General features: G+C 44.5%; 1 protein-coding gene across 2 annotated transcripts in view; it reads left to right on the top strand.

The window, feature by feature from the left end:
* The first annotated feature begins 622 nt into the window (after positions 1-622).
* DUS1L (dihydrouridine synthase 1 like) overlaps positions 623-14,718 on the top strand; it is a 28,598-nt gene continuing 14,502 nt past the window's right edge. Inside the window, exons 1-7 of one of the 2 annotated variants that reach the window (XM_084646495.1) lie at positions 623-891; positions 2,818-3,064; positions 6,844-6,952; positions 7,953-8,003; positions 9,086-9,198; positions 10,006-10,088; positions 10,357-10,460. In XM_084646495.1, coding sequence (XP_084502621.1) covers positions 2,828-3,064; positions 6,844-6,952; positions 7,953-8,003; positions 9,086-9,198; positions 10,006-10,088; positions 10,357-10,460 — 697 coding nt within the window. In that variant the 5' untranslated portion in view covers positions 623-891; positions 2,818-2,827. Of the gene's footprint in view, positions 892-1,118; positions 1,569-2,817; positions 3,065-6,843; positions 6,953-7,952; positions 8,004-9,085; positions 9,199-10,005; positions 10,089-10,356; positions 10,461-14,718 lie in introns of those variants that run through there. The other variant, XM_084646496.1, reaches the window with a different exon arrangement.

Consider the following 14,718-nt stretch of genomic DNA (forward strand, 5'->3'; position numbering starts at 1 on the left):
GGGGGCAAAATATTCCGGCTTAGGGCCCCCAATGGGCTAGCACTGCAGCTGAATGCCAGGTCCAGTAGCATGCAAGTCAAGGAACACAATCCCATGCCTGCATCAGTGTGAGATTATGGGACACAACACACCCTGTGGGCACCAAATTCAGAATGTCCCCTCAAATAAGGAGTAAGGCAGTGTTCACCATCCCCCACTCCATATGTGTGAAGGGGAGACTCCCCTTCCCCACCCATGCCCTCCTCGGGGGTGCGTGACAGAACCCCTCCCGCTAGCTAGGTGCGGCTCTGGCCCTCATCCCCCCGTCTGCGCTCCTCGCTAGCACTGGCGGGGGTGAGCCTCGCACACCCCAGGGAAGCAGGAAGGCCGCCGCCCTATGCTGAGGCAGGGGACTGAAGTACAGGGTAGACCTGTTAAGTCACACAGGGATGGGTGTGGCAAAGCCCAGCCCTGAAACCAGTCTCCCCACCCCACCCCAGATGCATCGTCACCAGCCCCCCAGCCCATGCCCAACCAGCCCCCGCAGGGCGCGAGGCAAGGCCCAAGGCTTCCCGCCCCCCACGGCCTGGGCGAGGCAGACAGACGCCCCCCCCCCACTCATGGGGTGCCTGTGAGGAGGAACCCCATCCCGGCTCCTCCGTGGCCGGGGCGGGGTCCCCCCTTCCCTTCCCGCGGGCTGCGCGAGGGCCGGGGGCTCCCCACTTCTCCCCTCGCGGCCCCTTCGGGCAGCGCCGCGGTTTCGGAGGGGCCTGTGCGATGTAGCACCGGGGAGCCGGTCGGAGCGGGATGGCGGAGGCACCGTCCGGCCGCCTCAGCGCCCAGCCAAGGGCCGAGCCTCCCCGTCCCGGCCCGCAGGCGGCGGCTCCAGCCTCCCAGCGGCTCGGGGAGCAGGTACCGTGGGGGGCTCGGCGGGGGCGGGCGAAGCGCCTGTGCGGGGCCGGCAGGCACCGCCCCATCCCCGGTGCGCGGCCCCGCCGGCTTCCCGGCCGGGGCGGCGGCCCGGATGTGCTGAGCCCGCCTCGGCCCTGACGGGCGCGTCCGGCTGGGCGGGGAGCAGGTGGGCCCGCCCCATGCCCGGGCAGCGCGGGACCGAGGCCGGGGTGGGCGGGGCTCCCGCGCCGCCGGGCTGCTCCGGAGCGAACAGGGGCCTGCGCAGCCCGGGCTGCCGGGGCGGGGGGCTGTGGCTCTGTGTCCCGGGCCGGGGACTAGGCGGGACGTGGCGCCCCCTCCCCTGGGCTGTGGCCTTGTGCGCGGCCCGCCGCGAGCTGCCCTGCCCGGTGCCGGGTACTGCAGTTCTTCCAGGAAGCCCTAAGACCTGCCGACCTGAGAGACCCGCGCCCCGGGGCGTGCCGCTGCCGCCGGGGTCGGTGGAGGCGCTCCGGCTGGCGCTCTCCCTTTGAGAGCGGAGTGCTTAAGGCGGGACACTTTCCATGAGCTATCCCAGCCTTTCAGATTCACGTTCCCCCGCCCCTTGGTCCGAAATCACCCGAATCTGTTGGTCTTTATGGGCACACCGCACGACCCATCGTTTTTGGAGGGTTTTGGGGAGGGGAGACTGAATGTTGAGGGTAAGGATCTTGACTTAAAGTTGTTGTTTTTTCCTGTTTTTAAAGAGCCTGCTGCTTTATTTAATGGGTCCAAAAGGTGCTTACATCTTTAGTGCTTTTTATGTTTTTGCGAATAAAATAGTAAAACACTAACTCCTGTCAACTATTTAGTCCTTTAAATGTGGGTTCTGCCAGAGGATTCCAAGCCATTTCTGAGATGTTCTTTACTGTTGTGACAGTCTGTTTTCTACCTCACAAGAAAATCAAATATTAAAAACAACAGCCTCAAATCCCTTCTTCTGTTGATTTTAATGTTGCTGTGCTGAAGCTCTCTCTACTTTAAAAGGTTTCTTTATTTAATAGAAATTAAAGCTTCAAAGTGTCTAACCCACACCAAATTTATAGGATCAAAGCTGTTCTTTCTTTAGCTCTGATTCTTCTTTAACCATGGCTTACCTGATCCTGCTTTTACAGTTTTATTCCTAAGAGACAATTAACTCACCTACCACATCTCTCACTCTGGGATCAACAAAGTTACATCACTGCAAACAAATTTTATTGCTGTGATTTCATCCTCACTCTCATATGCTGTCACAGGATTTTTCAGAACTTTCTTATTCTAAGCCCCTGGCTGGAGTCTTCTCCTGCCGGTCACATTTGGCCATGGAGCAGGAGAGTCAGGCTTTTCACCTCACGTTCACTTACTCCTACACTCCCCTGCGGTTTGACTTTTTAAAGCTGCTGTCAACACCGTGGCATTTCTGTTACCTACCTGAAAGGCAAGGCAGAAGTCTCTATGGGGGTAATGGACCTTTTAGGTATACCACCACCAAGCTGAAGTACAGTGAAATCCAGGTAGATTTACCAAGTGCCAGAGGTCTGGCTTGATTTAAGTAATTCAGGAATTGGCTGCTTCCTGGAGCCTGAGTAGAGTCTCTTTAGAGCTTTCTCTTGTGACCAATAGTCTGAAATTGGAAGGGGGTAGGTGGTGAGGGTTTTGTTTTGGTTTTTGAAAAAAAGTCTTGTGGGCGCTGTTTGTACAGTAGCTATCACAACTAGGACTGAATGAGCCCTCTGTACACGTTGTGGTGGTCACCTTAGAAATATTATAGAACAGTACAGCAGGGGACAGGCTTCTCTTTGCACACTTCACATGGCACTAGAAATATTTGTTACTGTTTATTTAGGAAAAGATTGTCAGATTCTTTTGGCTCTGCTCATGATTGATTGCACTTCAAAAAAAAATCTGTATTTCTCTCTTTCCTTTTAGTCTGGGTAAGATGCCAAAGCTCCAGGGGTTTGAGTTCTGGAGGAACACATTGAGAGGTGCTCACTATGTAGTTGCTCCCATGGTGGATCAGAGTGAACTAGCTTGGAGACTACTGAGCCGTCGCCATGGAGCCCAGTTGTGTTACACGCCCATGCTGCATGCTCAGGTCTTTGTCAGAGATGCCAATTACCGCAAAGAGAATTTGTACTGTGATGTGTGCCCTGAGGATCGGCCACTGATTGTGCAGGTAAAGTCATTAAAAGGAATTTTAATTTTATGTTGTAAGCTCTGTAGAGCTCGTCCCCATCTTAGTATATGTTCTTATGGCATATTTTGGGAGCTACAATAATATAAATAATTTGGAAAGTATGTTGCTCCAGAATACTTATTTATAGCCCTTTACTTGAAGTGCTGTACAAACACTAACCCATGCCATATACCTGAAGTTATTGAGTTTCCTCTATAAGAAGTCTTACCCCCTCGGGTCTTGCCTGTTCAGTGAAGAGATTGTAACGGAGGGCGAGAAAGAACTTTCAGGGTATAAACAGACCAATATATTCTTGAGAGACTAGGTATACAGAACCTTCTGAAATGAGTGAATCTGGGATTTGTTTGATGATTGTCAGCTTAGGTCTTATTTTAAAAGTTTCCTTGTTAACTTTAGAATTAAAATTAGATGTTTAAAATTTAACTTTCCCTTGTAGCAGCAGTGACACACGTTCCCCATTAAGGTATGCTGCTATGCCGAGTTTCCCCCTTGGCTGGACAGGTAGTTTGGTGTCTTGGCTAAGCTCTAGCCCAAGCTGTAGCCCAGTAGTTCCCAAATTTTGATTCACCTTATTAAAAAAAAAACACACCTGATGTATGAAATACCACTTCTTTTTATGTACATCTAGTTTGGGCTTTCCAATAGTAAAAACTCAAGGCATCCTAAAATATTAGATTATAACATCCTTTTAAAGCATCTCAAATTTTTAAGATAGTGAATCAAAAGTCAGCAGCAATTATTTGTCTTTGTTACTCAAATTACAAGAAACAAGTGTCATAAGTGACATCTTGATATATTTTGGTATGTTGCTGAACTAAGTCAATGGCTTGACTTTGACTTACCTCACTTGAAGTTCCTCCTAATCCTTATTTGGAGAATTGTTGAACAGGAGCCAAAAGTTCACTTTGCTTGCCTTTTTACAAAATTTAAATAAAGAGAGATACTAAGTATTGAGTAGCACTAAATACTAAAAAAGTGCCATTACTGGGAAGGGTGTGCTTGCATCACACACAGTTTCTTTAGGTCAGATGAGCTATTGATTCACTTCAGTCATAGGTCCGGTTCTGCCATTAATAGCTAGTACAGGATATCAGGGCAGAAAAGCCAGTCTCTCAGAGATTTGTAGTGCTGAAAGGCATCAGAAGTTTCAAAGTTAATTCCTATATCAGGATAAACACCTCTCTACTGCTCAACCAAAAGCTACCTGACGGCACTTCGTTGAATTTAAGAGAGTCCACCTTCATGTAACCATTCAATCAACTCTTCCTTTATTGATACACTGTCTTGCATTAAGTCTTCTATTGACACCCTGGGCACCAAGCAACTTCAGTTCCAATTCACCCTTGTTACAAAGCTTCAGTTTCCCAGTTCCTTCCAAGCCAGGGAGCTCTACTAGTCCCCTTACAGCTTATGGCCTCTCACAGAGAGTCTCCGCCTGGTCCCTGCACTCAACTCCTTCCCCCTTGGCAAAGGGATTCCACAGCCCTCCTTGACAGGACTGTGCTGCAATTCAAGCAGGCTTCCCCAGCCCACCAATATCCAGGTTCCAGCCTTGCTTCACAGGGGCTCCCTTGGTCCTTGAACTCATACACTTCTTTCCCTTGGTTCAGCCCCCCCAGCCCAGCCTTCCTTCTTGGGGCTGTGATTAAAATTGGCTTCCCCAGCCCACAAATCTCCTTTCTGGGTCCCATCCCAGGGATCTTCTCTTTTTGGGCTATCTGCCTACTCTCTCCTCCTGCAAGTTACCCAACAGCTGGGTTTTGTCATGTTAAGGAGGTACCTGATTAACAGCTGGCCCCCTTCCCCAGCTAGTCTGGTGCTCCCTTGAATAGCTGTTTCCTTAAAGGGCTCATATGATGAACAGTGATTGACTGGCTTCAGCTCCCATTACTCCTTAAAGGGTATAGATTGGAGGTGTTATCCTGTAACAAGGCAAAAAGGTCACATATCAGTTTGGAAGCCATCTAGTGTTTCAGGTTTGTCTAGCTAAATCATCAGTCGTCTCCTTTTTAGGGTATAAAAGTTTTCCACATAGCCTCTTGTTGGGTCACAGCTGGTCACCTAGGCTCCATAATTATTTAATCATACTTTACGCCAGGCCACAGCTTCCTTCAGCCCCTCCCCAGGGCTCAACAGTTCTTTTCCCCTCCTCCCCCCTTCAGTGCAGGGATTTCTGATCTACCTAAGTAGTGATACCACAGGGTGTAGCAAAAGTCCAATTCCCCAGGCCTTAGTGTCAAGACCTTAATAAGTGAAGCAGCCAACTGCTTTGATCTCTGTAGTCACTTTGTTCCAAAAACTATTTCCTACTGAGCTAACTTGCCTGGGAGCAACAGCTATTCTTCCTCATTACTCCAATACCTTTCATCATGCTGCTGCTGCTTTTGTCAGCTCACCCTCCTACTGAGTACAGGCTGCCTTTATATCTCCCAGCAGACCTGGTTCTCAGTTGTAGGCCCTAGGAAGTAAATCAGGCACAGGTGATACTGAACCCATACTACCGTACAGAGCATTTTTACCCTCTAACTGCCCCCGTTATGCTGTTTGTTTGGTTTTTATATTTTATTCATTTTGGACAATGAACCTGACTAGTCTGTTTTCAGTTTCAGTCATCACACCATTTTTGTCACTTGCATTGGGCTTTGTAAAACCTGTTAAAAATGACTAAATTTGGAGCCTAAACTATCTGAGTCCCCCTTAACAAAACAACACAAAATGAAAGCACGCTTGCTCTTGAGGAACTGATATTTTGTATATATTAAATACTAATTCAGTCTGAGACTATGAACAATTGACCAATAGCATATCGTATCTGTGCTCCCACATTCTGCACTGGTTAAGAATCCACCTGTGGAAAGTAATGTTGATGATTGGTATCTACAAAATCCTGATTGGCTCAGGACCCAGTTACCTCAGAGACATCTTTTCTTCCTCTCTTCTGCCAGCCACAGCCACCTATGTATATCCAGAATGCTTCAGTTGTTTATTTCAGGTAAAAAGAAAAGGAGTACTTGTGGCACCTTAGAGACTAACCAATTTATTAGAGCATAAGCTTTCGTGAGCTACAGCTCACTTCCTCAGATGCATATCGTGGAAACTGCAGCAGGCTTTATATATACACAGAGAATATGAAACAATACCTACTCCCACCCCACTGTCCTGTCCTGTCCTGGACAGTGGGGTGGGAGTAGGTATTGTTTCATATTCTCTGTGTATATATAAAGCCTGCTGCAGTTTCCACGATATGCATCTGAGGAAGTGAGCTGTAGCTCACGAAAGCTTATGCTCTAATAAATTGGTTAGTCTCTAAGGTGCCACAAGTACTCCTTTTCTTTTTGCGAATACAGACTAACACGGCTGTTACTCTGAAACCTGTTATTTCAGGTAGATATGGATAGTGAATCCTCTCCTTTGGAATCCATTCTCACCTGGCCTTGGCACATGTAAATGTGTTTAAAATGCATCACTTTGGCCAGGGTTTCTTTTGACTTTGGCTCTGGAATGCTATGCTTTCTGGGTTTTTGGGGGGAGCTTTTTTGGGGGGTGAGGGAGTTATTTAAAGTTGTCGCTCTGCAGCAGTTGCGTGTCAAGGATTATATATTCCTTTAATTTGAGAAACAGTCTCTGCTTCTAATCTAAGATCTATAAATTGTATCCATACACTATAGCAATGAGGTCCTTTATAAGTGGTTGTAATATTTTGTCAGTACTTGAAATTGAGCTGTGCCTAACTTGTTACTTATGTACATCTTTCTCAGTTCTGTGCCAATGACCCTGAAGTGTTTGTCCAGGCCGCACTCTTGGCTCAGGATTATTGTGATGCCATAGACCTGAATTTGGGTTGCCCTCAGATGATTGCAAAGAGAGGTATGTGCAAACCTGAGCTCTGAATGAATAAAGCAGTGACACGTTGCACGTCTAAACGTACCCTGTGGCAGTGCAACATCCTGTGGACCAAATCCTGCCTTGATGTGCCTTCCAATTCTGTTGAAATCAGCAGAGTTACACCCATTTTAACCAGGGCTGATTTGGTACCTTGTAAGTAACTGAAGCTAAAACTAGTTGCTTGAAGTGTAGTTCTACAAAGCACTGCTAGCCAGCTCTTGTGTGCAGAATATCCATCCAAAAAGTATAATTTTATGAGTTTAAAAGAGTTTAATGAAACCTTCCACCATCAGAAACTAGAAATTTATTTTAATTATTCAGTCAAACTTCTTAAGACTTCCTTTAAAATAATCTCTTGCAGGCCAACATTTAGGGTCTCCTGTGTCCCCAGTGCACATACAGAGCTTATTCACATTAACGTCTACAAAAATTAAAGAGTTGCAGGAGGGTTAAGGAGATTGCAGGGATATCTGTGGGGGGGAAAGAGACCGATATCGGGGATTCTGGGCTAGATCAGTGTAATTCAGCTGGGAAGAAAAGGGAGGAACCAAAAGTTTGCTATTCATCTGTTCCTCAGTTCAGTTTCCTAAGCACAAGTTGTTTTTTAAGGATTAATAGGAACTGTGCATCAGCATCCAGAGACAATAGACCTTTCTATTCTCCCAACCTTAAACCCAGAGTGAATTTTTACATACCAGTTCTAAAACCCTGAAAATAAGACTGTGAACTGTCAATACATTCATCAGCCTTGGGGAGCACTAGAGAGAGCAGGGTGTGGGGTTTCATTGTTTAACCTGTGAATCTGGGGTATCATGGGAAGCAGAATGATCTAGCTCTTCCAATTTGGGCAGAAGAGTGGAATTCTGTATCTATCTGTGAGGAGTAAGAATGTGGTTGGTCCATGTGTGTAAGTAAAACAGAACCCTTTAGGATCATCATTTTGTCTGTCTGTGCCAGCCCATAATGTGCTATTTTGTTACAGGTCATTATGGAGCATTCTTGCAAGAGGAGTGGGCTCTTCTCCAGAAAATGAGTAAGTCCCCAAAAGGGGCCTCATTAGCTGAGGTCTCACTTTGGGAGAGAGTGTGGGGGGGACATAATATAGGAGAAATTTAGTGGGCATTTTATTTTATTTTTTATTCTGGTAGCCCCACAACATACTGGGCGCTGACCGCACACGCGAAAAAGACACAGACTATATTGGCTATCTTGAACACACCCTCTACTTAGCCATGATTAGTAGCGTGATAATTCCTCACAAGCATCATGATAGAGATGAGTCTTGAGAAGAGGATGGTGACTTTATAGGCCAGTTCAGAGGGGCATTCCATGCATGAAGGGTAGCATGGAAAGAAACAGAGACATTTGTGGGAGAGGTAGACAAATGGAGATCAAGACTGGCATTGTTGGTAGAGCAGAAGGAACAAGGGTTGACGTGATAAGAATAAAGAGTGAATAAGTAAGGAAAATGAGAGCTGTTAAGGGTCTTGAAAGTAAGGAGAATGAGGACTTGATATAGAGGAAAGGGAGGAGAAGGCACAGCAAATTAATTTTCAGCATTTGATGCCTTTCCTGTTGCAGTTCAGGTTTTGACTTTTTGCTGCCACTACCCTAGTCTGTGTAGACATACAGACAGTGCAGTATAAATAAGGCTACGATTTAGTCACAAGTATTTTTAGTAAAAGTCATGGACAGGTCACGGGCAACAAACAAAAAGTCATGGCCCATGACCTTTCCATGACTTGTACTATATAAATGCCCTGACTAAAACTTAGGTGCTCTGGGCGTCTCCTGTGGCTGATGCTCTGGGGTGTGGGGCAGCCTGGGGCGCCGCTACTGCTCCCAGACAGCTGCCTGGGGCCACCCAAGTAGCAGCTGGGGATACCTTCAGCTGTTTAGGCAGCCCTGAGGTCAACCACACCAGCTGCTGCAGAAGTCAGAGGTCCCAGAAAGTCCGTGACCTCTGTGAAAGACTCACAGCCTTATGTATAAACAGTACAGTTGTCGCAGGAGTGCTGGCTCTTTAGGCCATTCTGCAGCACAGATCTTGGGGAGAACAGACTCTCTTCAAAGCATTGTGCAATCCACTTACCTGTCTTTTCAATCCTTCCCCAGTTTTGCTTGCTCATGAGAAGCTCTCTGTTCCCATCACATGCAAAATCCGTGTTTTCCCAGAAATTGACAAGACAGTGAAGTATGCACAGTTGCTGGAGAAGGCTGGCTGCCAGGTAAGGAGGCAGCTGCTTCCTATACTGTTGCATTAGACATAAATATATCTATAAAGCACCTTCATCCAAAGATCTCTGTGTTTTGTGGAAACTGATAGGTTATATTAATTTGCAGATGGAGAAAATGGCACAGAGAGTTGTGACTTATTCATTGTCATACACAGCAGAGTCAATAGCAGAGTCAGCGATAGAACCTGAGTCTCCTAACTCAGAGTGCCCTGCTCTAACCATTGCACCATGCTGCCTCCTTCACTGGGAGTGAGAATTCTAGTCTAGGCACAACTCTGTAGGAGGCAACATGAAAGTGTGAAATCAACGTGTCTGTGAAGGACACCTTGTAGCAGATACAGCCAGTAACAAATGAGAAATAGAAAGGAGGATTTCCTGGGATTTAACTCCAATTAAATTGTACAAATTGGGAGGGACTATCACAAAAGAGATAATATAACAGATGGTGGCCTGGCCTTATGCCCAAAAGCAACAGGTTTAGCCATGTTTGTTACTTGTTCCAAAGTGAATACCAAATCAGTAAGAGAGCTGAGGATACAGGAATGCTATAGAATCTCCCAGGAAATGTCTGTGCCATGTTAGGGAGTGGAGAGTTCAGAGATGCCCAAGTCCTTGCCACAGTATGTGAGCTGGTGGCATTTCTGGGGCCAGAGTCCGCACAGTAATCAAGGTAACATTGGGAGTTCTGTGGCATCCCTGTACATGAGCAGAGGGGGGAATTTCCTGGTGTAGATTTTTTTGTTTGTTTGTTTCTAATGATCCATGTACATGAAAATTAAGTGTAACTTTGCATTCTAGCTATTGACTGTCCATGGCCGCACTAAGGAACAGAAGGGACCTCTTGCTGGTGTGGCATCCTGGGAGCATATCAAGGCTGTGAGGTAAGTGCACCTGTACAGATATCAACATGTGCATGCATAGTGTGCATAATCCCCTTAACTCCATACCTAAGGGTTAGACAAGCTTCTGGCTAAACACATTCAGTTTCAGTGTAAGGTTTAGATCCAGAACGTGGTGCAGGGGCATCAAAGGGGAAACAGGGATTTGTGATCGCATTAGAAGTTTCTGATTCATTCAACGAATTGTGAGCAGGTTGGTCTCTGTTTTCCGATTCTTTGTTTTGTGTGATTGTTCTCTTCACTTGTGTAGGAAGGCTGTGGGCATCCCCGTGTTTGCAAATGGAAACATCCAATACCTCAGTGATGTGGAAGAGTGTATGCAGAAGACAGGAGTGCATGGTGTCATGAGTGCAGGTAAGGAAAATGAACTTTCTTGTATAATAACTTTGTTTCTGAATCCCCTTGATGGATCCATGTTAGCCTAATCTGTTAGAAACTAAAGCCAAAGTCAAATGTGGTTTGTTGAATGGCCTTGATTTAAAGAGGACTGCTCTTCATCTGCATCTCCCTCATACTGGCATCTCTTATCAAAACCAGGAATCACTATATAATAAAAGTTGCTGTACTGGACTTAAAATACTATTGTGTGGATAATTCAAACTTTATTGAGTTTAACTAGTTAGCATAAGCTTTTCAGTGCTGTATTGCCCTAGAGTAGTTCAGAGCCATTAGGGTGAAACCCTGACCCTGCAAGAGTGTTCCGTGGTGAATTTTTCTGTTAATGTTCTGTAATCTGTCAGAGGATGTGAAATGCAAGTATCAGGAACTGTGTCCCATCAGCTGTCTGGGACTGTTGTTTCCCATGGCAACACATAGGTAAATGTTTTGTAATGTGAATTTAACAATCTGGCTCTTTAGGGCATCTTCTCCTAAATACAATGCCTTTTGCTTAAATTGTTCGCTGATTAATCTGGTCAGAATTTGAGGAATCAAAAATAAAATTGTTACCGTTTATACTCCATGTATCTGATGAAGTGGGTTCTAGCCCACGAAAGCTTATGCCCAAATAAATATGTTAGTCTCGGTGCCACAAGGACTCCTTGTTGTTTTTGCTGATACAGACTAACACAGCTACCACTCTGAAACCTGTTACCATTTATACTGATCACTTTAGACACAAATTATTGAATGACTGTCACTAGTTATAGAAAATTGCCATAATTATGAACAAGAAAGAAGAGAAGGGAGGCCAGAACAGATTCGTGTAAAAGATATTGTTCAGACATTGTTTTTAGCACTATAAGCAACACAATGTGCTGATCAAGCTGCAGTATGCACCTTCTTGATCATGTGAATAAGATCTACTGCTTGTTTCAATCAAAGACATAGGAATGGACTTGGATGAAATAAACAGAAGTCAATAGTCCATAAATAAACTGGACTTTATCTTAGTGCTGAGCTTTGGCCTTTGGAGGGAGTGATCTGTCACCATTCCTGAGATAACTGCACTTCTGACCCCTTTGTGGCCTCCTTGAGGGCACCACACTTAGGTGTCAGGCTTTTAGCTGCCACCTTTCTTGGGGTGGTTTCCCGTGACTCTCACCCTCTTGACTGGGGAGGTAGGCTGTAGTTTCTCTGGCAATTCACTGTGTTGACCTTTGCAGAATTGGGTTTAGTTCAGTATCTGCAATCCTGTGCTCACAGAGGCAATGACAGAGTTAATCAGAGACAAACCAGCCTACATAAAGCAAAATGTTATTTATTCAGAACATACAGAGAAAACATCTTGAAAACAATAATTATCTCATGTGGAGATCTTAGCTTATCAAGCAGTCATCCATCTACCACATGGAGACCCTGATAGGAACAAAGTACTTCAGGCCCTTTCTGCAGGGTCTGGCTCCCTTTGTCACAGTTTCATGTCAGGTCTTGGATCAAATAAGAGTGACTTCCTTCCCTATGTTAGGATGGTCACTTACAGAGTTTTCATTTCTTTGTTCGATGTCTTGAATCAGGTCAAACTAATATATGCAATTTCCCCAGGAGGTGAGACTTCTGCAGGCTTGTTACTTGCCTAGGTATGTGCATTAATTATCCCCCAGTGGTTTTGGTTCCTTCAGGAAATCTCTGTTACATCCCCTTGGAGCCAGAATACATTTCCTAGCCCATCAATATATATATAACATTTATAAAGTTGATAATCTTTGGATCTTCCAAGTGTCCATAATATCTGTCACTCTGTCATCCAGACAAATCAGTACATAAAAAAGGTTTTCGTGTATGGTTTCCAGAGGGCTGAGGAGGGAAGTGTCAGAAGAGAAGACTTGTTCTGGGCCTTTGGTTTTTATGTCTGCTTGTTGAGTGACTCTGTGGCTACTGGTTGGTGTTTGGCATTTTTGCAAACAGAAGATCTCTAGGGTATTGTTTAAGATGGGGCAGCATTAGGTTCCTTCATTATAATACTCATTGTCCTGCTAGGCATCTTACTTCTTACCTGGATGCTTGCTTCCTCCTTTAGAAAGAGTGGCCTGTTCCAAATACTTGGCACTGTCTGTTGGATTATCTTATGGCTTCAATTAAAGTAGCATGATTTAATAGAGGGTAAAATTTTTCAAAAGCGTCTAAATGATTTAGATGCCGAAGTCCAATTTTCAAAAGTGATTTGGGCACTTAGACCCAGATCCTCATAGGTATTTATGTACTGAACTGCCGTTGGAGTATGGACCTTGGGAGCCTAAATCAATGGTATTTAGGCTTCTAAGTGCCTAACTCACTTTTGAAAATGGGACTTTGCGCTTATTTACAGGGAAGGAAGCCCAGAATAGCTAGTGCAGAGTAGCTGTTCCCCAGGTGGACACTCTGATGCTGCCCTGAACAGTGCCTTTTTGCAGTGGTTTAACCAAAACTCCAAAAAGGCATTCTTCGCGCAGAATAAGAGTGGCCACATGGTGAGCTAGTGCAAAATAGCTAGTGGCTTTAAATTCCCACCCTAGCTATTTTACACTAACATCCCCATGAATTTACCATGTAGACAAGCCCAGAGGTGCTTTTGAAAATTGTACTCGAGTTCCAATCCTGGCTCTGTCACTGACTCATTTGAGAATGGGCAAGTTACTTATCTTCTCTGCTTCAGTTTCCCCTTGAGCACCAGTGGGATAATGATACCTACCTCATGTTGGCTGGTAAAGATTAATTAGTTAATGTTTGTAGAGCACTTTGAAAATATAAAACATTGTAAAATTACCATATTACTACTGGTACATCTACAACCCACAAAGGCTTTCCTCTGAGACAGCACCACTTAGATGTATGAGGTGAAAGGTTATTTATTGATCAGGGTGGATAAAATTCATGATTTTGTTTACATTGATTTTTAAAATTTTAAATTAGATTTTGTTTTTTACATGTTGCTAGTTCTTTACTTCCCATTTTATAGTCTTAAATTGCTAAAGTTAATGTTTTATACTTGTTTCTTTAGCTTCCGAATTATTAGTAGAATTTCAGATTTTACTTTTTTTTTTCTGCTAAGAAGTTCAACGCTTAGAGTAATCATCTATGCTGAAAAAGACAAGTCTGTGGCCTTATTAACTAACTTACTCTGAGGAAAAACAAACTGAAACACAAAAAATTAAGAAACAAATAGTCCATACTATATTTGCAACAAGTACAACCTTTAGATACCTATTGAACTTCCACAAATCAAGACAGCTGAAATGCTTTGACCACACCAAACTCCTCCTAAGTCACTTAAGTACTTCTGGAAATCACACCTGTAAGTGCCGAACTATGTGTTTAGGAGCTGAACTTTAGCCACCTAGTTTGAAAATTTTGGCTAGCATGTGTGTAAAAGTTTTCAGTAACTTTTTGTTAGTGTTTGACTCTAAGTAACTTATTGTTAATACTGAAGCAAATTTGTTTTGAAGTGACATTTTATATCATTAAGAAAAAGGTTTTAATAAAAGTAAAATTGTAACCCTTGATGTTTTAAACATTTATTCACATGCTTAACATTAAGCATATGAGTAGTCTCATTAAAATCAATGGGACTGGTCTTCTCAGTAATGTTAACTTACCTGCTTCAGTGTTTGCAGGATCAGGTCCTTTAGTTTTATGTATTTTGCCTGTAGCAGTTTTGTAAAATCCAAGTAAGATGCTCTACCGTTAGTGCCATTTGGAAAACAGCATTTATAGTTTAGTTTATTGTGGATTTTAATCTATGGTTGAAATAGCAAAATATTTAGTTAATTTTACAAAATCAGTTAAACCCACAAAAACCTAAGGGCTAGATTCACAGAAGGACTTAGGCACCTAAATCCCAGAAGCAGACCCCATGGGAGAGATTGAGAGCTCCACATCAAACTGTCCAATAGCCCAGTGGCTAGGGCACTCACCACAGAGGTGGAAGATCCTGTTCAAATCCATTCTACCCCTGAGATAGTGGGAGGCCTTAACTGGGGGTCTCCCGCATCCCAAGGGAGTACGCTAACCACTGGGCTAAGTGTTGTGAGGGAAGTTCTCTCTCCTCCTGTTCCTATATCCAGCCCCTGTTATAAAAATGTCATAGGAACCTAATTGCAAGAGAGGCTTTGCAACAGAAAATCCCATGCATAGAGAGGCGACTCCCTGCAGCCTGAACCTAGGCACCTATCTCCGTGAGAGTGGTGGGACTTAC

Source organism: Lepidochelys olivacea (genome assembly GCF_965140295.1).
Source record: "Lepidochelys olivacea isolate rLepOli2 genome assembly, chromosome: 14".
Taxonomy (NCBI): Eukaryota; Metazoa; Chordata; order Testudines; family Cheloniidae; genus Lepidochelys; species Lepidochelys olivacea.